The sequence below is a fragment of the Protomyctophum parallelum genome (genome assembly GCF_964188405.1).
Source record: "Protomyctophum parallelum genome assembly, chromosome: 5".
Classification (NCBI taxonomy): Eukaryota; Metazoa; Chordata; class Actinopteri; order Myctophiformes; family Myctophidae; genus Protomyctophum; species Protomyctophum parallelum.
Genome location: NC_139702.1, coordinates 16,839,100 through 16,865,842, shown reverse-complemented (window position 1 = coordinate 16,865,842; position 26,743 = coordinate 16,839,100). Strand labels below are relative to the sequence as shown.

The 26,743-nt window shown below is 42.8% G+C and overlaps 1 protein-coding gene across 1 annotated transcript in view; it reads left to right on the top strand.

Annotated features, from left to right (window-relative positions):
* The window catches only part of cep170ab (centrosomal protein 170Ab), a gene marked incomplete at both ends in the record, with an annotated part of 99,348 nt that overhangs the window by 37,586 nt on the left and 35,019 nt on the right, over positions 1-26,743 (top strand). Inside the window, 6 exons of the mRNA XM_083764343.1 lie at positions 17,892-18,010; positions 18,796-18,885; positions 19,799-19,883; positions 20,795-20,847; positions 23,064-23,271; positions 24,333-24,452. Coding sequence (XP_083620469.1) covers positions 17,892-18,010; positions 18,796-18,885; positions 19,799-19,883; positions 20,795-20,847; positions 23,064-23,271; positions 24,333-24,452 — 675 coding nt within the window. The remainder of the gene's footprint in view (positions 1-17,891; positions 18,011-18,795; positions 18,886-19,798; positions 19,884-20,794; positions 20,848-23,063; positions 23,272-24,332; positions 24,453-26,743) is intronic.

Genomic DNA, 26,743 nt, shown 5'->3' with positions numbered 1-26,743 from the left:
TACCTGTCTAAATACTTCACTAAGCTACCCATGTACCTGTCTAAATACTTCACTAAGATACCCATGTACCTGTCTAAATACTTCCTTAATGTCAACGAAGTCCACACCCACAACACCAGAGGGAGTGCAACAAACCATGTACAACCCACATTCGGCACAAACAAGGGACTAAATTATTTTCGCCCCTATGCCACCAAAATGGGTAACGCCCTACCAACAGTCATTAAGACATGCAAATCCCTTGACTCCTTCAAAACCGCTCTCAAAGAGCACCTATGGGCGGCCGCGATTCGAAAACCTGAAACCCACACCAACCCCTTTTGTTTCTTTCCTTTTTGACCTCCCCCATGATGATTTCCTGTTTTTGTTTTGCTATATAGAGTGTATTTGTGTGTCTCTAATTGTTATGATGAATTGAACATGGTGGACCCTCTTGTAAACAAGTGTAATGCTTTATGGCGTCGTCCACAGTTAATCAACAGCTTTGTATTGAGTTGTGCTTGAAATGTATACTGTAATACTGCACCGCCCTCTGTTGGATATCTGGTGACAGTGCACTACATCTGAGGTTTACATACAGTAGCAGTGGTTCCAGGTGGTCTACAGCTGTAGTGATGGAGAGCTGGTAACCAAATGGACCCTTGGATCTTTCACTCTTGAGAGTCAGTGTAAAATGAAATGGACCTTTATAGATCTTTAACTCTCGCGATTTGCATAAAGAGTATAGAGTTAAATTATCGTTAAACATCTGCATTACTAAATGAGTCGGTGATTCATGAATCGTGGAATTCAAGCTTATTGCTGTGAAGGGTATAGCAGATCTACAAGCTCTCAACATGTCTGTCATGATGCAATGGGCTGTGGGCTTATAGATCAGCTACCTTTTCATGTTAGAATGTAGTGCTATCGAACAAAGCCCTAGAGGGTATTGTGACAAATATATCACTGTACTGTATGTATACGGTTCAAAATGATGGGACAACACTACAACTAGCCTATGATATTACTACTGTATATCAGTGTTGTTTTCGTCGACTAAAACTAAGACGAAAAATGTTCGTCGACTACCATTTTTCACTGACTAAAACTAAATAAAAATGAAATAAAAACGAATCTATGATGACTAAAACTAAGACTAAATATACTGACGATTTCCGTCAACAAATGACTAAAACTAGACTAAAATGTTAGGAAGGGACTAATGGACAAGAGATCCAGTTTTATGCTGGGTTGCATGCTGAAAATAGCAGATCTACAATCTCAGATTGTTTTCAGCATGCAACCAAAGTGTAAAATATGTCATTACAACGACATCAAGGCCTGTCAAAACACATTTTAGTCGACTAAATCAACTAGTCGACTAAAATCGTATGACGTTTAGTCGATTAAAACTAGACTAAACATTCCAGGTGAGTAAAATGTGACTAAAACTAAGTGAAAACTATTCAAGAGTCAACGACTAAAACTAAAATAGAAATTTGCTGCCAAAAACAACACTGCTGTATATGCACATCATCATCATGGGACATTTTCACAAAATAATCTTCTGATATCAACAGTCCGTACTTACAGCAAGGGTTGGAATACAGCGCTACGTCTGTGGCAGATACATTTACCCCAAACATGTGTCAGCATATTATTATTATTATTATTATTATTGACACAGCAAAGACATAAAATGCAAGGTTTCTAATATGCAGAGAGAGAGAGAGAGAGAGAGAGAGAGAGAGAGAGAGAGAGACCGACTGCATGGTTCAGACAGAACTGCACATTTTTGGGGCGTAGTGATATGGACACAAAAAACATAGTTCTGTGTGATAGAGCGGTCAAAAATGAACGAAAGTTGCGCTATATGGTAGAAATAGGTCAACAATACAAATGACACTATAGTTTTGTGGATTAATTTACTACCCAAAACGAGAGCAGAACTCCCGCCACGGGACTCGAAGCAATCAATTAATACAGTTGTATACAACCACTATATTAAATTAATGGCAAGTATTTCAAACAGCTTAAGTTTAAAAATATTCTGAACTCCTTTAGCCCATTCTGAACGGGAACCCATTTTGGTGTTAGCAGCATGTCCTGCTTTAGCTATTGAAAAATAGCAGATCTACAAGCTCATAGCGCGCCACTCGGTGGCGCGCTACGAGCTTGTAGGTCTGCTATTTTTTTTGAACAATCGAAGAACGACTGACATTTTTAGAATCTGATCTCAGGTCAGAATGGGTTAATCAGACCAGTGTGTGTCCAGTGGAAACCTCGTATGAATCTGATCTCAGGTCAGAATGGGCTAAAGAAAGAAAGACAGACAGAAAGAGATGTCTTTCCACGCGGGTTCAATTCCCAGGCATTAATTCCACCTGCGTAGCCAGAGGTGTTGCCACCTGCAAGCCAGTCATGAACCAACACCCTGTCACACAGATCTCCACAACCTCCAACAGCAGTCACAACACAGCACACATACTATATAGATCCAGGAAAACAGCACGAAGGAACCAAGAGACGCACGCACGCACGCACGCACGCACGCACGCACGCACCAGTGTTGTTTTCGTCGACTAAAACTATGACGAAAAATGTCCGTCGACTACCTTTTTCCACTGACGAAAACTAAATGAAAACTAAGCTATGACGACTAAAACTAAGACTAAAAATAGTGACAATTTCGTCAACAAATAAAAACTTTTACACTTGGTTGTATGATCTACAAGCACACAACGCGTCGCAGCGCTCCCGTTAAACTTTCCAACAAACTCCGGTAAACTCCCGAATTGAACCATCACACCTGTATATTACCGTATATTACTGTATATGCTGCTAAACTTGAGGTTTACGGGGAAATCTAGTGCCCATAATTGCCCGTTAAGTCCTCTTTTCACACAAGATTAACGTCAGCATAACAATTCCAGAGCCAGAAACAGTCACTGAACATGTTCAATTGCCACTCAAATTGTCCATTGGATCCCCAAATGACAGGAACAACAGACAGTACACCAGCTTGTATCACACACACACACACACACACACACACACACACACACACACACACACACACACACACACACACACACACACACACACACAGCTTGTATCACACCACACACACACAGCTTGTATCACACCATAAACACAGCATACTGTACTACACCATAAACACAGCCTACTGTACTACACCATAAACACAGCATACTGTACTACACCATAAACACAGCATACTGTACTACACCATAAACACATCATACTGTACGACACCATAAACACAGCATACTGTACTACACCATAAACACAGCATACTGTACTACACCATAAACACATCATACTGTACTACACCATAAACACAGCATACTGTACTACACCATAAACACAGCCTACTGTACTACACCATAAACACAGCATACTGTACTACACCATAAACACAGCATACTGTACTACACCATAAACACAGCATACTGTACTACACCATAAACACAGCCTACTGTACTACACCATAAACACAGCATACTGTACTACACCATAAACACAGCATACTGTACTACACCATAAACACAGCATACTGTACTACACCATAAACACAGCATACTGTACTACACCATAAACACAGCATACTGTACTACACCATAAACACAGCATACTGTACAACACCATAAACACAGCATACTGTACTACACCATAAACACAGCATACTGTACTACACCATAAACACAGCATACTGTACTACACCATAAACACAGCATACTGTACTACACCATAAACACAGCATACTGTACTACACCATAAACACAGCATACTGTACTACACCATAAACACAGCATACTGTACTACACCATAAACACAGCATACTGTACTACACCATAAACACAGCCTACTGTACTACACCATAAACACAGCATACTGTACTACACCATAAACACAGCATACTGTACTACACCATAAACACAGCCTACTGTACTACACCATAAACACAGCCTACTGTACTACACCATAAACACAGCATACTGTACTACACCATAAACACAGCATACTGTACTACACCATAAACACAGCATACTGTACTACACCATAAACACAGCCTACTGTACTACACCATAAACACAGCCTACTGTACTACACCATAAACACAGCATACTGTACTACACCATAAACACAGCATACTGTACTACACCATAAACACAGCATACTGTACTACACCATAAACACAGCATACTGTACTACACCATAAACACAGCCTACTGTACTACACCATAAACACAGCATACTGTACTACACCATAAACACAGCATACTGTACTACACCATAAACACAGCATACTGTACTACACCATAAACACAGCCTACTGTACTACACCATAAACACAGCATACTGTACTACACCATAAACACAGCATACTGTACTACACCATAAACACAGCATACTGTACTACACCATAAACACAGCATACTGTACTACACCATAAACACAGCCTACTGTACTACACCATAAACACAGCATACTGTACTACACCATAAACACAGCCTACTGTACTACACCATAAACACAGCCTACTGTACTACACCATAAACACAGCATACTGTACTACACCATAAACACAGCATACTGTACTACACCATAAACACAGCATACTGTACTACACCATAAACACAGCATACTGTACTACACCATAAACACAGCATACTGTACTACACCATAAACACAGCCTACTGTACTACACCATAAACACAGCATACTGTACTACACCATAAACACATCATACTGTACTACACCATAAACACAGCATACTGTACTACACCATAAACACAGCCTACTGTACTACACCATAAACACAGCATACTGTACTACACCATAAACACAGCATACTGTACTACACCATAAACACAGCATACTGTACTACACCATAAACACAGCATACTGTACTACACCATAAACACAGCCTACTGTACTACACCATAAACACAGCCTACTGTACTACACCATAAACACAGCATACTGTACTACACCATAAACACAGCCTACTGTACTACACCATAAACACAGCCTACTGTACTACACCATAAACACAGCCTACTGTACTACACCATAAACACAGCATACTGTACTACACCATAAACACAGCATACTGTACTACACCATAAACACAGCATACTGTACTACACCATAAACACAGCCTACTGTACTACACCATAAACACAGCCTACTGTACTACACCATAAACACAGCATACTGTACGACACCATAAACACAGCATACTGTACTACACCATAAACACAGCATACTGTACTACACCATAAACACAGCCTACTGTACGACACCATAAACACAGCCTACTGTACGACACCATAAACACAGCCTACTGTACGACACCATAAACACAGCATACTGTACTACACCATAAACACAGCCTACTGTACTACACCATAAACACAGCATACTGTACTACACCATAAACACAGCATACTGTACTACACCATAAACACAGCATACTGTACTACACCATAAACACAGCATACTGTACGACACCATAAACACAGCATACTGTACTACACCATAAACACAGCATACTGTACTACACCATAAACACAGCCTACTGTACTACACCATAAACACAGCATACTGTACTACACCATAAACACAGCCTACTGTACTACACCATAAACACAGCATACTGTACTACACCATAAACACAGCATACTGTACGACACCATAAACACAGCCTACTGTACTACACCATAAACACAGCATACTGTACTACACCATAAACACAGCATACTGTACTACACCATAAACACAGCATACTGTACTACACCATAAACACAGCCTACTGTACTACACCATAAACACAGCATACTGTACTACACCATAAACACAGCCTACTGTACTACACCATAAACACAGCCTACTGTACTACACCATAAACACAGCATACTGTACGACACCATAAACACAGCCTACTGTACTACACCATAAACACAGCCTACTGTACTACACCATAAACACAGCATACTGTACGACACCATAAACACAGCCTACTGTACTACACCATAAACACAGCATACTGTACTACACCATAAACACAGCATACTGTACTACACCATAAACACAGCATACTGTACTACACCATAAACACAGCCTACTGTACTACACCATAAACACAGCCTACTGTACTACACCATAAACACAGCATACTGTACTACACCATAAACACAGCATACTGTACTACACCATAAACACAGCATACTGTACTACACCATAAACACAGCATACTGTACTACACCATAAACACAGCATACTGTACTACACCATAAACACAGCATACTGTACGACACCATAAACACAGCATACTGTACTACACCATAAACACAGCATACTGTACTACACCATAAACACAGCCTACTGTACTACACCATAAACACAGCATACTGTACTACACCATAAACACAGCATACTGTACTACACCATAAACACAGCATACTGTACTACACCATAAACACAGCATACTGTACTACACCATAAACACAGCATACTGTACTACACCATAAACACAGCCTACTGTACTACACCATAAACACAGCATACTGTACTACACCATCATACTGTACTACATCATAAACACAGCATACTGTACTACACCATAAACACAGCATACTGTACTACACCATCATACTGTACTACACCATAAACACAGCATACTGTACTACACCATAAACACAGCCTACTGTACTACACCATAAACACATACTGTACTACACCATAAACACAGCATACTGTACTACACCATAAACACAGCATACTGTACTACACCATAAACACAGCATACTGTACTACACCATAAACACAGCATACTGCACTACACCATAAACACAGCATACTGTACGACACCATAAACACAGCATACTGTACTACACCATAAACACAGCATACTGTACTACACCATAAACACAGCCTACTGTACTACACCATAAACACAGCATACTGTACTACACCATAAACACAGCATACTGTACTACATCATAAACACAGCATACTGTACTACACCATAAACACAGCATACTGTACTACACCATCATACTGTACTACACCATAAACACAGCATACTGTACTACACCATAAACACAGCCTACTGTACTACACCATAAACACATACTGTACTACACCATAAACACAGCATACTGTACTACACCATAAACACAGCATACTGTACTACACCATAAACACAGCATACTGTACTACACCATAAACACAGCATACTGTACTACACCATAAACACAGCCTACTGTACTACACCATAAACACAGCATACTGTACTACACCATAAACACATACTGTACTACACCATAAACACAGCATACTGTACTACACCATAAACACAGCATACTGTACTACACCATAAACACAGCATACTGTACTACACCATAAACACAGCATACTGTACTACACCATAAACACAGCATACTGTACTACACCATAAACACAGCATACTGTACAACACCATAAACACAGCATACTGTACTACACCATAAACACAGCATACTGTACTACACCATAAACACATCATACTGTACTACACCATAAACACAGCATACTGTACTACACCATAAACACAGCATACTGTACTACACCATAAACACAGCATACTGTACTACACCATAAACACAGCCTACTGTACTACACCATAAACACAGCATACTGTACTACACCATAAACACAGCATACTGTACTACACCATAAACACAGCATACTGTACTACACCATAAACACAGCATACTGTACTACACCATAAACACAGCATACTGTACGACACCATAAACACAGCATACTGTACTACACCATAAACACAGCATACTGTACTACACCATAAACACAGCATACTGTACTACACCATAAACACAGCATACTGTACTACACCATAAACACAGCATACTGTACTACACCATAAACACAGCATACTGTACTACACCATCATACTACTACTGCATCTAGTGAGCAGAAAGAATCAATAATAAGCAGACTGGGCAACCTAACTGTAGAAACTAACAGTACAGTAAAGAACCTGGGGGTTATTATTGATTCTGAATTGAACTTTAATTCACACATTAATCATGTCACCAAGATTGCCTTTTTTCACCTTAGAAATATTGCACGAATCAGAGCCTATTTGTCCTTGGACGATGCAAAAACGCTAATCCACGCCTTTGTTTTTTTCTCGGCTTGATTACTGCAATGCACTCTTTTCAGGACTGCCTAAGAAAACAACTGACAGATTACAACTTGTCCAAAATGCAGCAGCCAGAGTTTTAACTAGAACTAAGATGAGAGAACATATTACTCCAGTTTTGGCATCACTGCACTGGCTTCCGGTTGTTTTTAGGATTGATTTTAAAATTATTTTACTTGTCTATAAAGCTCTCAATGCTCTCGCACCTTCCTACCTACATGACTGCCTGCCTAAATATGTCCCAAACCGCCCCCTAAGGTCTTCCACCGCCGGCCTGCTCGCTTTGCCCAAAAAATGGCAACTAAAAAATACGGGGAAGCAGCTTTTTGCTTCTACGGGCCGTCGGCATGGAACAAGCTCCCACTGTACCTTCGTCAGGCAGCCTCTGTAGACATTTTTAAAGCTCAGCTCAAGACCCACTTCTACAACATTGCCTTTAATTGATCTTTTTTTTTTTTTTTTTCATGTCCTCACTGTACTGCATTACTGCTTGTTTTTTAATGTCGTTGCCTTGCTTTTCTTTTATTCTCCATTGTTCTGTAAAGCACTTTGAGCTGCATTTCATGTCATGAAAGGTGCTATAAAAATAAAGTTTTATTATTATTTATTATTATTATTATACTGTACTACACCATAAACACAGCATACTGTACTACACCATAAACACAGCATATACACACAAGCAGCAGCAGCAAAGACAAGGTTCCTACCTCGAGCTGTCTTCTTCTACTTGCGGACTTCCACACACTGGACTGGACTTCCACACACTGGCCATCATGGACTGGACTTCCACACACTGGATTGGACTTCCACACACTGGATTGGACTTCCACACACTGGACTGGACTTCAACACACTGGATTGGACATCCACACACTGGACTGGACTTCCACACACTGGACTGGACTTCCACACACTGGACTGGACTTCCACACACTGGACTGGACTTCCACACACTGGACTGGACTTCCACACATTGGCCGTCATGCCATTCAGAGCACCGCGCCAGGAACTCCTCCCTGTTGCTGCCTGGGGTGTCATCTGCCCAAAAACAACACAAAATAATAATCAGTCAAATGATTACAATGTCTGTTTGTTTTTTACTCTAGGTCTAAAGGCCTAGTCATAGTACAGTTTTAGGTGATAAAGTGACCACCGACCAACATGACGTCACTGAGCCGCGGTGGTAAGAGACTAGGGATGCACCGATCCGGCTTTTTGGCATTCGATACCGATTTCGATACATGGGGGTCCAGTATCTGCCGATACAGAGTACCGATCCGATACACAAAGAAACATAATAACCTATTAAGCTGTATGTCTCACTGTGTGGAGTCTGGAATCATTATTTTGTGTAAGGCAACATCAAGGCTTGACTTAAACATTACTTTCCCAACTTTGTAAAACAAAATGTAACAAACACAGATATAAATGCACTGAATTATTTATTAAATAACTGTGCAACAATTAGACCAGGTTAATGTGTGAGCAGGCTAGCCTGGCTGCATTCCACATGTTATACTGTCAATACTACACTGCTGTGTCACAGAAGAGGTAGAGTTGTTTTCATACTGTAATTACACATAATGATCGGATTGGATAATGGATCGGCCACCGATCCGATACCCGATCTAGAATTTTAGCCTGGATCGGCGCCGATCTCCGATACGAGTATCGGATCGGTGCATCCCTATAAGAGACTCACCGCTCACCCCAAACACATCTCTCTGTTTTTACTAAAACTACAACATGACGTCACTGAGCCGCGGTGGTAAGAGACTCACCGCTCACCCCAAACACATCTCTCTGTTTTTACTAAAACTACAACATGACGTCACTGAGCCGCGGTGGTAAGAGACTCACCGCTCACCCCAAACACATCTCTCTGTTTTTACTAAAACTACAACATGATGTCACTGAGCCGCGGTGGTAAGAGACTCACCACTCACCCCAAACACATCTCTCTGTTTTTACTAAAAGTACAACACGACACTGAGTGCCGTGCTACGAGCTTGTAGATCTGCTATTATTTGAAAAATCATGAAAATGTGGCGCAAATCTTTGAATATATATTCTTTCACAGTGAAAGTGTTTAACTAAAATCTTTGCTTCATGGGGAGGGGTCCCTGGATATTACTCTCAGATGGGGGGTCGGCAACCAATTACATATAATTTTTGGGGTCCTTGACATGAAATCTTGAGCACCACTGATATAGAAACATGGGGTATTTCAGAAAGGTATAGGATTTTAAAAGATATTTTAAAAATGTCGACGTCAACTGCAATGATGAGCCTGCTCAATGTGACAATAACGATTGATTCTAACTCTGAAGTTGTCAGAGTGCTTCCACTAAGGAAAGTAGGCTTTCTAATGATACAACCCGTCTTTGTTTTGGTGAGTAGCAAAAACGTTATTTTTATTTACGCCAAAGAGGAGAGGCTGGTCTGATTTTGATTTGAGATTTAAAACAGAAAGTCCCATAGCCTTACTGCGCAGGGCAGAATCGTAGAAGCAGTAGAAGGCTATGGACCAGAGCTTATGATGAATTCCTGTTCTGTTCTTTAACTACATAGAAGTGTCTACTTGTATGTCTCTAAATGTTTTGATGAATTGAACAATGTGGACCCTGTTGTAAACAAGTGTAATGCTTAATTGGGTCGTCCACTCACAGTTAACAGTCTTTGTATCGAGTTTGTGCTTGAAATGTACTGTAATTCTACAAACTGTTAATAAATATGTAAATCAATCAATCAAACCCCCATACCTAATGCCAATTTATTTAAAAAACGAATTTAAAACAACACTGTAGAAGCAAAGTGTGTGTGTGTGTGTGACTGTGTGTGTGTGTGTGTGTGTGTGTGTGTGTGTGTGTGTGTGTGTGTGTGTGTGTGTGTGTGTGTGTGTGTGTGTACCAAGTGCAAAACAAAAACATACGTAATAAACATGGCTTCCTTGACATCATCATCAATGTTGTTGTTAGCACAGGTGTTTTCACCACCACCACCTTTAGCAGCACCCATAGCCCATTATCCCCCCACCCAGTGGTCCCCAGGTTGAAAACACTTGCTATGCATCCCGTTACTAAATAAATGGTCACGGACCACCTGTTGAAAACCGCGCCATGTGTTAGCAGCAATATGCTAACACAATACCTGTGTGGTCTTTCTTCGTTGTCCTCCTCCTCCTCCTCAACACACACAACTCGACAAACAACGACAGTGACTTAATTCTGACTATACTACTCTTTTTTTTTAACAACAAACTAATATAAACCAGATATTGGTTGGGGAGACATGCTGTCAACAAACAACAAGCTGACAGGTTCATTCATGCGCCCCGCCGTGAGAGAGGTGAGCTAACTACCAGCAGAGTGTTAGAGGAGGAGAGTGGCGACATGCGTTGATAGTTCCAAACATTGCTCCTATTGGCTGGAACTATATTATGCAATTGAGATAGAATGAGCACTTCCGCATTCCATTGTTACGACGGGAGTCGACGCTATAGTGTCGCCAGTCTCTTATACTGTTTTACTCTGGTGTGACAGCAGAGCTTAGTTACGACATTAAAACCCATTCTGAGATCAGATTAATACGAGGTTTCCACTGGACACACACTGGTCTGATTAACCCATTCTGACCTGAGATCAGATTCTAAAAATGTCAGTCGTCATAACCTACAAGCTATGAGCTTGTAGATCTGCTATTTTTAAATAGCTAAAGCATAACATGATGCCAACACCAAAACGGGTTCCCGTACAGACTTCTATAGCCAAAGAACATGAAATAATCATCAAAAAGGAGGTAAAAAGGGAAAAGAAAACATAATTATGAACAAACTGACACAGGCAATTAACCAGGATAGGGGCTGTGATACACTGTAATTATTCTGTGCATTCCGTATTGTTCAATAAAACACAATTTTTATCCGACCGCTGGCCACTTTATCTCGGTCGTTTAGTTTTCAACGACGCGCTCCTATCGGTCGGGGGGGGTGTAATGCACTCTGATACATTATAACTTGTGTGAGGGGGGGGGGAAATGGCCACCGATCGGATTCAAATGCTTTTTTATTGAACAATACGGAATGTACGGGCGATAACACCAACCCGTACGGGATCCTAACATCCGTGGGCACCGGGGGGAGCACTTTATTTGAAATGTGAACCTTTACGTTAGACATTATTGTTGTAAATGAAACAAGGTGCGCAACACGGGATGCATGAACCACCTCCATGGCTATACAGTGTGCACTCCCTCCGCCCCCCGTGCAGTCTGTCAGGCACAGCCATGGCTGGATCCATCCGTGCGTTCGCAGCGCCACCATGAGGTTAGAAACGGTCGCGTCTGGGCTGGGCAGCAGCAGCGCTGCATGCCGCCGTTCATAATGCCGTTGAGGCTACATATATCGCATATCGGCCGGATGATGAATATGATGATGATGATGCTTCTCCGTGTCTAACGGGTAAGTGAAATATGTTCACCCTGCACTGGACCACACCTATAAACCCAAATATAATGCCTTTGTCGGCGTGCTGTCAGCGGGCATGAAGACAAATGAGCAGCGATGTGTTTGTCTATAATTATCATGTCCTCCATAATGGTAGAGTAGAACCTCCAGCTGTAAAGCTATTGTAATATTGTTGTGTATATATAGTCGACTTTATGATGGCTCTATGGAGGATTTAGAGAGAGGGATATGATCCCTCAATAATAAGTTCCAAATTAGCCCATATTATTTGGAACGTGCACGGTGCGTGAATGCTGCCCCGCACAACAAGACAGCACCAATAAGAATAAGGACCGACCAGGCGACATTGATTATGTGCGGTGGACGAAAACATGCACGCACGACAGACTCTAACGTTAGGCTATATTATTATGATGTAGCCTATAGAATCGACATTTTGACTATTTTATGTTATTTTATATATAGGCCTATTAAAGTGTAGCGTATAATTCATGTCGGCTCCGTAGCCTATAGCATGGCCTGATGAAAACATTACATCCATCCATCAATCCATCGGACTGGCTTGCTTATAGGCTATATCTATACGGATAGTCTTGCCGTTTGCGAGCTGTCACGATTAAGTGTCATGTGTTTGTTGAGAGATCACCGCATGCAGATATGCATCATCAGACATATACATGTGGAGGTCCAGCTACCGATAACGTAACATCTTGGCCATTTATTATAGCATTATTAAAGCAGGCATCATCAGTGGAAATGAGGGTTAAATAAACCTAACCCATGCATGCAGCCCAGCCCCGTCGCTATAGGAGAGAGGGAGAGAGGGAGAGAGAGAGAGAGAGAGAGAGAGAGAGAGAGAGAGAGAGATAGGACTGACATGATTCATTTGGACTATGTTATGGAGTGATAATGCACGCATCAATGGGCAGATATGTGAATAATTTGATTGAATCTCTAATGTATAGGCTGAACGTGAGGGTGAGTCAGCATTATAAGGCCTATTGATGATACTGTAAGAGTACAGTAGGCTACTAATCTACTATAGGCTCTCTCTGTAGTGCTGCATGCATGGTGCATGCATAGAAATAGTAACACAAACAACATGGCTGCATAATAATATGGCACCATATGGATGTTTATTCAAGCAGAAAACATCCTATGTATGCAGAGAGAGTCAGTCAGTCAGTCAGTCAGTCAGTCAGTCTGTCTGTCTGTCTGTCTGTCTGTCTGTCTGTCTGTCTGTCTGTGTATGCCTGGCAGACATTGCTATAAGTATAACTAGAAGTATTAAGTAGGCTACATTTACTTAGAATCTTGATGTATTTGTACTCGGGCAGCGGTGTCTTAGGGATGGAGTGGGTGGGCGGATGGGAGCCGCTAGGTTGCCAGTTCGAACCCTGTGGGCTCCCCCAGAGTTAGTGTCAAAGTGTCCTTGAGCAAGACTCTGAACCCCTAACTGATGTGTATAGGTTTGTGTCTTGCATGGTTTTCTCTGCCATCGGTGTGAATGTGTGTGTGTGTGTGTGTGTGTGTGTGTGTGTGTGTGTGTGTGTGTGTGTGTGTGTGTGTGTGTGTGTGTGTGTGTGTGTGTGTGTGTGTGTGTGTTCGTTCTATGTGCAGGGCGTTGCTCAGCTACTATACCCTTGGTAAATGAAGGATTTTAAAAAAGTACCAAATTATTGTTTTTAAAAATAGCAAAACAAATAAATAAGCACAGTAGTTTAGAGAAAGGGGTTTTAGCACGGACGAGAAATACAGCCTTAAAGGACAACTTTAGTTTTTTTCAACCAAGGTTCATGTTTTAGGTTGTTATTAGAGAAACTAAAAGGTGAGTGTTCTTTTTCTTTCATTTGCTGCTTTCTTTCGTTTTAGGGATTTTAGCTGTTTTTGACAGGGGGGCGGGGGCATTCGAGCATGGGGCTAAATATGTATTTTTTTACAAAATATTATGGCGATTTATTATTTTATTATTTACTATAGTCCTACTAAACCCCAAGAAATTACATCAGACCACAAAAGATCACAGGATCTATTGAATGTGACAAACTGACATATTGAGCCTATACACACAGTATAAGCCTTCCCCCAGTAGGCTACCTTCACATTCAGTAGTTCTTGTGATCTGCTGTTGCCAGATGTAATTTCCTGGCGTTTAGTAGGACTATAGTAAACCATGAAAAAAGAAATCACCGTAAAATTATGTAAAAAAAGTACATATTTAGCCCCATGCTCGAATGCCCCGCCCCCCTGTCAAAAAGAGCTAAAATCCCTAAAACAAAAGAAAGCAGCAAATGAAAAAAAATTAAGACTCATCTTTTACTTTCTCTAATAACCACCTAAAACATGAACCTTGGTTGAAAAAAACTAAAGTTGTCCTTTAAGTCTTCAGTGAACTGGACATTCACTCACACTGTGTAAAAGAGACTTCTCTAGTCCAGTTCACACTGTGTAAAAGAGACTTATTTTGTCCAGTTCACACTGTGTAAAAGAGACGTCTCTTGTCCAGTTCACACTGTGTAAAAGAGACTTCTCTTGTCCAGTTCACACTGTGTAAAAGAGACTTCTCTAGTCCAGTTCACACTGTGTAAAAGAGACTTCTCTAGTCCAGTTCACACTGTGTAAAAGAGACTTCTCTTATCCAGTTCACACTGTGTAAAATAGACTTCTCTTGTCCAGTTCACACTGTGTAAAAGAGACTTCTCTAGTCCAGTTCACACTGTGTAAAAGAGACTTCTCTTGTCCAGTTCACACTGTGTAAAAGAGACTTCTCTAGTCCAGTTCACACTGTGTAAAAGAGACTTCTCTAGTCCAGTTCACACTGTGTAAAAGAGACTTCTCTTGTCCAGTTCACACTGTGTAAAAGAGACTTCAGTCTCAGTGTGGTTTTTACTGGTTAAATAAAGGTAAAATAAAATAAAATAAAAATACCCAGGGGGTTGTATTTGTACATCAAGCTGCCCTCACGCTATAGAAACAGGAGATAGGCTCCTGCCCTATATGGGCCTATCATGGCTCGGAATACTGTACTTACGTTTGTACTCAATTACATTTAGAATGTCGAACTTTAACTCGTACAGTATATATACAGTATATACTTAAACTATATACTTCATTGCGGTATTTTGATACTTTTATTAAGTAAAACATGTGAGCACTTTTTCCTCCACCACTGTTCTGCGTCTGCCGTTGCATGGCGGTCAGACATGGCATGCATCGCCCAATTACATTAATAGGCCATCCCCGAGCACTCTGACAGTAACGTGTCTTTCTGGATAATTTCTCCCACATCATGTTCATTTCCTCCTGGCCGTGTCTCTCTCTCTCTCTGACCTCTCTGCTGGCTGTCTGTGTCTCTCTCTCTCTATGACCTCTCTGCTTCCAGCGGAGGACCTGGCCACACTGCAAAAGTAATTAGATTTTCAACAAGTCCAAGTGGAATGTCCAGAGTCCTGTAAGGCATTATTCAATTTATATGGGAATAAAAGGGAGTCTTATATTCTAACGTTGTTTACACCGAGGATGCACAGTAAACGCATCATGTGCGCCAATTTAAAACCAGTGTAAAAATGGACCCTTCGAGTTAAATTATACTGACTGAAAAAGGGTCAATTTGTGTCCATGCATGTGCATGTACACTCTGACTGACCTACGGACTACGGTATGTTACGGTACATGAGAGGGAGGGCTTTATTATATATATGTCCTACGGACTAAGGTTCTGTACGGACAGACAGACAGACAGACAGGATCTGACTTCCTATCAACTGTTACATGGACGATTGGTTCTTGGTTTACTTCTAGATGTTCTTGTTTACTGTAAATCTCCAGCTCGCCCTCAACATGCTGGCACTTTTTGACACGCACGGCGCGCGAGTGCGCGCCCCTCATCTGAATGACTAGTACTGATCCCTCATCTGAATGACTAGTACTGATCCCTCATCTGAATGACTAGTACTGATCCCTCATCTGAATGACTAGTACTGATCCCTCATCTGAATGACTAGTACTGATCCCTCATCTGAATGACTAGTACTGATCCCTCATCTGAATGACTAGTACTGATCCCCAACGCCCCTCATCTGAATGACTAGTACTGATCCCACACACCCCTAATCTGAATGACTAGTACTGATCCCACACACCCCTAATCTGAATGACTAGTACTGATCCCACACACCCCTAATCTGAATGACTAGTACTGATCCCTCATCTGAATGACTAGTACTGATCCCACACACCCCTAATCTGAATGACTAGTACTGATCCCTCATCTGAATGACTAGTACTGATCCCTCATCTGAATGACTAGTACTGATCCCACACACCCCTAATCTGAATGACTAGTACTGATCCCACACACCCCTAATCTGAATGACTAGTACTGATCCCTCATCTGAATGACTAGTACTGATCCCTCATCTGAATGACTAGTACTGATCCCACACACCCCTAATCTGAATGACTAGTACTGATCCCACACACCCCTAATCTGAATGACTAGTACTGATCCCCAACGCCCCTCATCTGAATGACTAGATAATGATCTTAACTTGCGGATTACATGAAGTTTTCAGCAAAGACTTCATGTAATCCGCAAGTTAAGATCATTATCTGTTGCTCCTCATCTTCTTTTATTATTGTACAAAAGCATTATCCAACCTATTCTGTTGTACTGTTCCGCATGTTTTTACAACATACTACCCATGCCTAACAGAAACAAACTTTTCAGTATTACCCGTATTGCTTCCAAGATTATCGGACTTCCCACACCAACACTTTCTAATATAAACGATAATGCCATCACACGGCTAGCACTCTCAATATCACGTGACACTGATCATCCCCTGTATCGCTTCTTCAACCTCATGCCATCAGGACAAAGATACAGAACCTTACCCTGGAAAAAGGTTAGTTTCAGTAGGAGTTTTGTCCCATCAGCCATCGCAGCATTAAACAAACTGCCCCGCCGATAGGAGGGTTTCTGTACACAGTGGGGAACTCATGTTTTTGTATTTTTGTCTTAGTGTAATGTTTTTCTGTACTATGTGCTGCTTTTGTTGTTGGTGTTGAACAGACCTGTGAAGATGAATATCCTTCAGGACAATAAAGATTATTATTATTATTAGTACTGATCCCAGCAGCCTAACACTGTTATTGATCCATTCACAGGATGCCGTAGTGTCGCGGCGCCGAGCAGGGTGGCGGGCTGAGCTACCGAAGCAGAGATGAGTCTGACTTCCTGGTTCCTGGTGAGTGGCGGGAACACGCGCCACCGCCTCCCCAGGGAGATGATCTTCGTGGGCCGGGACGACTGTGAACTCATGCTACAGGTAACATGAACTGGCCCACCCATTGGGACGACTGTGAACTCATGCTACGGGTGACATGAACTGGCCCACCCATTGGGACGACTGTGAACTCATGGTACAGGTAACATGAACTGGCCCACCCATTGGGACGACTGTGAACTCATGCTACAGGTGACATGAACTGGCCCACCCATTGGGACGACTGTGAACTCATGCTACAGGTAACATGAACTGGCCCACCCATTGGGACGACTGTGAACTCATGCTACAGGTAACATGAACTGGCCCACCCATTGGGACGACTGTGAACTCATGCTACAGGTGACATGAACTGGCCCACCCATTGGGACGACTGAACTCATGCTACAGGTGACATGAACTGGCCCACCCATTGGGACGACTGTGAACTCATGGTACAGGTGACATGAACTGGCCCACCCATTGGGACGACTGTGAACTCATGCTACAGGTAACATGAACTGGCCCACTCGGTGCTGGATTCTCAGTGCTGTATTTTGCGTGTCTTAAGTACCGGGTCTTATTCCCTAACTTGAGTAAACTAAAGACCTGGAGGCGTGGTCAATGCTCTTTGGCCACTCAGAATATCCAAATGGCATTGATCACGCCTCCAGGTCTTTAGTTTACTCAAGAAAAAAAAATAGCAGATCTACACAAGCTCGTAACGCTGCTATGAGCTATTTGAGCTATTTTTCGATCATGAATGGATTAAATCTGTCCGGATTATCACCCGCGGGGAGATTAACATGGATTAAAAAATGATTCATCTGATTTGGTGTGATTTATAGTCCCGCAGTGTCGACAAACAGCACGCCGTCATCAACTACGAGCCTGGAGTAGACGAGCACAAGGTGAAGGACCTGGGCAGTCTGAATGGGGTGAGTGTGTTGGCCAACCCCGCACCTGCCATTTGATTACTATTACAGTCAGTTAGCACTGTTCAGACACAGGCATACAGACAGACAGACAGACAGTTACAGGCAGACAGACAGATACAGGCAGACAGACAGATACAAACATCTCCATATATGGGACACAGACAGATGGTGAAAACGGAGTATTGCATACTATAGGTTCCCAACTTGCATCGTTCCCAAGTAGGCCGGTGGCCGACAGGCACAGGTCTTTGATACGATGACACGAAATGTACGCAAATTCCATCATTCTAAATGTATGATATATATATATATAATCTATTAGTTAATCTGTAAAAATGTACACTCAAGACACTGCCCCCGAAAGGGCCTTTCTGTGTGGAGTTTGCATGTTCTCCCCGTGTCCCCTAGGGTAGGTACCCTCACAAAAAACATGCAGTAATCCTGGTCACTAAACAGCCTCCCCCTGGCCAGCCGGGGTGCCTGATGGAGGGGAAAGGAACTGGTTGGAATAACGTGTTCCTTCCACGCGCTACGTCCAACCAGGGAAACTCCCCCCTGCCAGGTGTAAAGGAGCAACTTGGACACTCAGGCATGAAGGAAGCATGAGTTCAAGTCCGTTGCTCTCCCCAGGTTGGCGGAGGGTGTGTAGAGCCCAGGATCATTAGATGATTGAAACAGGGGTGAAAAATGGGTTACAAAATTGTGGGATCAAAAATATATAAAAAAAAAGACACTGCCCCCGCTGCCACCCTTAGATCTCCATATATGGCACTGACCTGTTCTGACATGTTGATCTGACCTCATCAAACCCTGTACAACACTCAAGACACGCTCCATATATGGCCAGTATACAGAATCCATCCCATAATGTTAGATATACTGTCATAACCATCTCCTCAAATTGTGTTCGCAGACATTTGTCAACGACGTCAGGATACAGGAGCAAATGTACGTCACGTTGAAAACGGACGACAAACTGAGGTTCGGATATGATATCCTTTTTTAATAATAATAATGATATCCTTTTTCCAATACGTGTGCGTTCCTATTGATCGGTCGACGATAAGAGTCACAAGGTCAGCATGGCAGAGACGCACGCACACACGCGCGCACACACACACACACGCACACACACACACACACACACAGTAACGTTATCTGTTGTGGAAGGGCTCTCACTGTACCCTTCCTGTTCCATAATAGATGAGGCTCTCGGTTTGAGGCTCTGTTTGTTGTTTTTCAGTACAGTACAGTACAGTACAGTACAGTACAGTACAGTACAGTACAGTACAGTACAGTACAGTACAGTACAGTACAGTACAGTACAGTACAGTACAGTACAGTACATGTTGTTCTTCTCCTTAACCCCTGGTTCTACATACACACCTGTTCACCGTGGTCAGAGGAGAGCTGCATGTTACAGTACTGTAGTGTAGTACAGTACTGTACTGTAGTGTTGTAGTTTACTGTAGTATTGTAGTGTACTGTAGTACAGTACTGTAGTGTAGTACAGTGCTGTAGTGTAGTATTGTACTGTACTGTAGTGTACTGTAGTACTGTAGTGTAGTACTGTAGTGTAGTACAGTGCTGTAGTGTAGTACAGTGCTGTAGTGTAGTACTGTACTGTACTGTAGTGTACTGTAGTATTGTAGTGTACTGTAGTACAGTACTGTAGTGTAGTACAGTGCTGTAGTGTAGTACTGTACTGTACTGTAGTGTAGTACTGTAGTGTACTGTAGTGTAGTACTGTAGTGTAGTACAGTACTGTAGTGTAGTATTGTAGTGTACTGTAGTGTAGTACAGTAATGTACTGTAGTATTGTACTGTACTGTACTGTAGTGTAGTACTGTAGTGTACTGTACTGTACAGTTTGTTGTTCTTCTTCTCCTTAACCCTTAACCACATACACACCTGTTCTCCGTGGTCAGAGGAGAGATGCACGTTCCCGAGGAGGCGCTCAAGGTTGGCCCGACGGCATGCCGAGGTTGTTGTGGTGAATTAGACGGCATGCTGAGGTTGTTGTGGTGAATTAGACGGCATGCTGAGGTTGTTGTGGTGAATTAGACGGCATGCTGAGGTTGTTGTGGTGAATTAGACGGCATGCTGAGGTTGTTGTGGTGAATTAGACGGCATGCTGAGGTTGTTGTGGTGAATTAGACGGCATGCTGAGGTTGTTGTGGTGAATTAGACGGCATGCCGAGGTTGTTGTGGTGAATTAGACGGCATGCCGAGGTTGTTGTGGTGAATTAGACGGCATGCCGAGGTTGTTGTGGTGAATATGACGGCATGCCAAGGTTGTTGTGGTGAATTAGACGGCATGCCGAGGTTGTTGTGGTGAATTAGACGGCATGCCGAGGTCGTTGTGGTGAATTAGCCGAGGTCGTTGTGGTGAATTAGACGGCATGCTGAGGTTGTTGTGGTGAATTAGACGGCATGCTGAGGTTGTGGTGAATTAGACGGCATGCCGAGGTTGTTGTGGTGAATTAGACGGCATGCCGAGGTTGTTGTGGTGAATTAGACGGCATGCTGAGGTTGTTGTGGTGAATTAGACGGCATGCTGAGGTTGTTGTGTTGAATTACACAGCATGCTGAGGTTGTTGTGGTGAATTAGACGGCATGCTGAGGTTGTTGTGGTGAATTAGACGGCATGCTGAGGTCGTTGTGGTGAATTAGACGGCATGCTGAGGTCGTTGTGGTGAATTAGACGGCATGCTGAGGTTGTTGTGGTGAATTAGACGGCATGCTGAGGTTGTGGTGAATTAGACGGCATGCTGAGGTTGTTGTGGTGAATTAGACGGCATGCCGAGGTTGTTGTGGTGAATTAGACGGCATGCAGAGGTTGTTGTGGTGAATTAGACGGCATGCTGAGGTTGTGGTGAATTAGACGGCATGCTGAGGTTGTTGTGGTGAATTAGACGGCATGCAGAGGTTGTTGTGGTGAATTAGACGGCATGCTGAGGTTGTTGTGGTGAATTAGACGGCATGCTGAGGTTGTTGTGGTGAATTTTACGGCATGCTGAGGTTGTTGTGGTGAATTAGACGGCATGCTGAGGTTGTTGTGGTGAATTAGACGGCATGCCGAGGTTGTTGTGGTGAATTAGACGGCATGCCGAGGTTGTTGTGGTGAATTAGACGGCATGCCGAGGTTGTTGTGGTGAATTAGACGGCATGCCGAGGTTGTTGTGGTGAATTAGACGGCATGCCGAGGTTGTTGTGGTAAATTTGACAGCTTGCCGAGTTTGTTGTGGTGAATTAGACGGCATGCTGAGGTTGTTGTGGTGAATTAGACGGCATGCTGAGGTTGTTGTGGTGAATTAGACGGCATGCTGAGGTAGTTGTGGTGAATTAGACAGCATGCTGAGGTTGTTGTGGAGAATTAGACGGCATGCTGAGGTTGTTGTGGTGAATTAGACGGTATGCTGAGATTGTTGTGGTGAATTAGACGGCATATTGAGGTTCTTGTGGTGAATTAGACGGCATGCTGAGGTCGTTGTGGTGAATTAGACGGCATGCTGAGGTTGTCGTAGTGAATTAGACGGCATGCCGAGGTTGTTGTGGTGAATTAGCAGTGGTGGAAAAAAAGTACTCAATTGTTTTACCTAAGTATAAAAGTTCCAATACTGCCAATTTAGAACTACTTTGTTATAAGTAAAAAGTACGGAATTGAAAATGTACTGTAATGCTGCCTTTATCCGGCATGGCATGGAAAGGAGAGGGAGGGCATTTGCATTTCTTTCACCATTAGTATAAATGCTGTATTCGTGGTCTGGAGAGGGCAGATGTTTTACAGACGTGTAAAATGGGCAGTTGTTTTACAGACGGGTAAAAGGGCAGTTGTTTTACAGACGGGTAAAAGGGCAGTTGTTTTACAGACGGGTAAAAAGGCAGTTGTTTTACAGACGGGTAAAAGGGCAGTTGTTTTACAGACGGGTAAAAGGGGAGTTGTTTTACAGACGGGTAAAAAGGCAGTTGTTTTACAGACGGGTAAAAGGGCAGTTGTTTTACAGACGGGTAAAAGGGCAGTTGTTTTACAGACGGGTAAAAGGGCAGTTGTTTTAGACGGGTAAAAGGGCAGTTGTTTTACAGACGGGTGAAACGGCAGTTGTTTTACAGACGAGTAAAACAACTGCCCTTTTACCCGTCTGTAAAACAACTGCCTCCTCCTCCTGGGCCCTCAGCATGAGAAGTTCAGCAGCCAGCTCCAACTAGTCCAGAAGAAGGTGGTTCCCGATGAGGAGGCCTGTGGAGCAGCGGAGGTCAAGCCCTCAGAGCCAGCGGTGGCGGAGGCGGTGGGACCAGCACCAGCACCGCCTGCGGCATGCGAGGGAGCCACGTCCGCCAAACCTCCTCCTCCTGAGACGAGCCAGGGAGAGGACAGGATGGCAGGTGAGACAGTTATAGGCTACTATAGCAGCAGTGGTTTCATAATCCTTTTTAGCCTGTCTGTCACCCAAAAGAGAGATTAGATATCCTCTACCTTCCAATGAAGTGATGTGTAAACTCATCCTCTACGACCTTTCAATGAAGTGATGTGTAAACTCATCCTCTAAGACCTTCCAATGAAGTGATGTGTAAACTCATCCTCTACGACCTTCCAATGAAGTGATGTGTAAACTCATCCTCTACCTTCCAATGAAGTGATGTGTAAACTCATCCTCTACGACCTTCCAATGAAGTGATGTGTAAACTCATCCTCTACCTTCCAATGAAGTGATGTGTAAACTCATCCTCTAAGACCTTCCAATGAAGTGATGTGTAAACTCATCCTCTACCTTCCAATGAAGTGATGTGTAAACTCATCCTCTACGACCTTCCAATGAAGTGATGTGTAAACTCATCCTCTACCTTCCAATGAAGTGATGTGTAAACTCATCCTCTAAGACCTTCCAATGAAGTGATGTGTAAACTCATCCTCTAAGACCTTCCAATGAAGTGATGTGTAAACTCATCCTCTACCTTCCAATGAAGTGATGTGTAAACTCATCCTCTACCTTCCAATGAAGTGATGTGTAAACTCATCCTCTACCTTCCAATGAAGTGATGTGTAAACTCATCCTCTAAGACCTTCCAATGAAGTGATGTGTAAACTCATCCTCTAAGACCTTCCAATGAAGTGATGTGTAAACTCATCCTCTACCTTCCAATGAAGTGATGTGTAAACTCATCCTCTAAGACCTTCCAATGAAGTGATGTGTAAACTCATCCTCTACCTTCCAATGAAGTGATGTGTAAACTCATCCTCTAAGACCTTTCAATGAAGTGATGTGTAAACTCATCCTCTAAGACCTTCCAATGAAGTGATGTGTAAACTCATCCTCTACCTTCCAATGAAGTGATGTGTAAACTCATCCTCTAAGACCTTCCAATGAAGTGATGTGTAAACTCATCCTCTACGACCTTTCAATGAAGTGATGTGTAAACTCATCCTCTCTTGACCTTTCCGCCAGGAGGAGATCTATCGGCGGCACACCGTGGAACCCCGCTGTACGGCCAGCCTGCCTGGTGGGGCGACGGAGAGCAGCATTCTGGACGGACCTCGGACAGGAAGCAGGACAAAACGGACACAGGTACAGTATACAGACGCAACAACAACTATACGTAGAATGGTGCAATAAGGGCCTTTCTCGGCCCTCTCCCACTGTTTATCACTGCAGAAAGGTGCAATAAGGGCCTTTCTCGGCCCTCTCCCACTGTTTATCACTGCGTGAAAACGGCAGGGCTGGACTGGGACAAAAATTCGACCTGGACATTTTCGCGTGAATTTGGCCCCCTATGGTCGCGGCCCACCGGGAATATGCCCGGTACGTCCTGTGGCCAGTCCAGCCTTGGCCAACGGGCAATTATGGGCACTGTATTTTGCCCGGAAACCTCACGTTTAGCAGCATATACAGTAATATACAATAATTATACAGGTGTGATGGTACAATTCGGGAGTTTACCGGAGTTTGTTCGAAAGTGTAACGGGAGTTTCCTGTAATATACACATCCGTATTCAATGCTTTTTGCGCAGTGATATATTGTGTTTAGTTTCCAAGATGGCCGCAGCACCAGGAGAGGTGAGCGGGGGGGGGGGGGGGGGGGGGGGGGGTCGGCATATGCCCTTCGCGGGCTGCATTCAAGACACCTGACTTGTGTCTGAACACAACTTTGATGGATGTGTTCTGCTTCCCCTCCCCCCATCAAACAAAATGTTTGGTCAAACCATATGGGCTTCCATTGGAAATGCACTGGAGCTGCCATTAAACACAGACACGAGACAGACACAAGACAGGTGTCTTGAATGTGTGAACGCAGCACAGTAAGTAATGTTCAACCCCACCCGCTCCTGGTGCTGCGGCCATCTTGGAAACTAAACACAATATAAACTGGAACATGAATTGGAGAGGGGTGGGGCCGAGAAAGGCCGAGAAAGGCCCTTATTCTGGGGAATTGCCAGAGTGGGTTGCACATTCCCTCTGGAGTATTTGTTTGATGTATGTGCACAATTGTTGTTCTGTTATTTATTTTATTTTGTGTACTTGCATTGAGACTCGAGATGCCAAACCCCAGATGTGTTTTGTGTTCAGATGATAGTAATAGTAGTTAGTTACTCACGCCACCAGGGGGAGTTAGCGCCTAGGGTGAGGGGTCGTCGCTCCCCGGCCCGTGACTCCATGCGGAGTCGCGGGGGGAGACACGCAACAGGCCAACAGCACGCACACCAAGGCCCGCCCCCGCTCGATCATGATTGGCGGAAGGCCCCTCTCATCCTGATTGGATGAAGCCTTTGCCACCTATAGCCAAAAACGAAACCTAAGATTTTTTGGCCCCATGGGGCTCACTGGGGACAGGGAGGAACTACTTATATGGTCAGCACACTCACATAGTAGAGAGGATTATCACAACAAAACAAAAAAAATATGTGCTATTTGAATTAAGTGAAATCACTGAATATACCTTTAAAGCTGCTATAAACAATAATGTGTCAACATTTTAATGGCCTTTTTATTTATTTTTTGGTATTCAGACAGCCAGCAACGGGTAGAACACTCCCAAAATATATTGTTTCTGCGACACATCCAGGGGCCGCAATATGCATTCAAAGATTTTCCTAGAAGCTTTGTCATTGGTCGATTCCTGCTCAGGAAGGCGGCTTCCTGATTGGTTATAGTCATTGCGACCGGATTTCTTTCGACAAATGACAAAGCTTCTAGTAACATCTTTAACCCATTCTGAACGGGAACCCGTTTTGGTGTTGGCATCATGTTATGCTTTAGCTATTTAAAAATAGCAGATCTACAAGCTCATAGCGCGCCACAAGCTTGTAGGTCTGCTATTTTTTTTTTAATCGAAGAACGACTGACATTTTCAGAATCTGATCTCAGGTCAGAATGGGTTAAAATGTTGGCATATTATTGCTTATAGCAGCTTTAACTCTCAAATGAAATTAGTAAACTTTGATACTTTTTCAATAGTAATAGTATTTGTGAAGTTGTTATCCTACAGTAGCCTACAAACTGTTTGGTGTTGGTCAATGGGGAACCAGAAGCAAAGTGTACTTTGTTTTGTGCCTGGAAAGTCCTTCCGAATTATGCCCTTTTTTCACTATAATAATGTTTGAAAATTATATTCATTTTTGTTTTGAAACTTGTTAATTTTGGAACTTTTGTTACTCTTCAAATTAGAGTATGTAAAAAATTGTCTTTTGCTTAGATTTGTCTTAGTTTCGTTAAAACCTATGTTTGCCTGGATTTCTTTGCTTTTTTTTCAATTTATCGGATGAATTTAGCTTAGTCATACCAATGTGTTACTACTTTGAAACAGTGTTGTTTTCGTCGACTAAAACTAAGACGAAAAATGTTCGTCGACTACCTTTTTC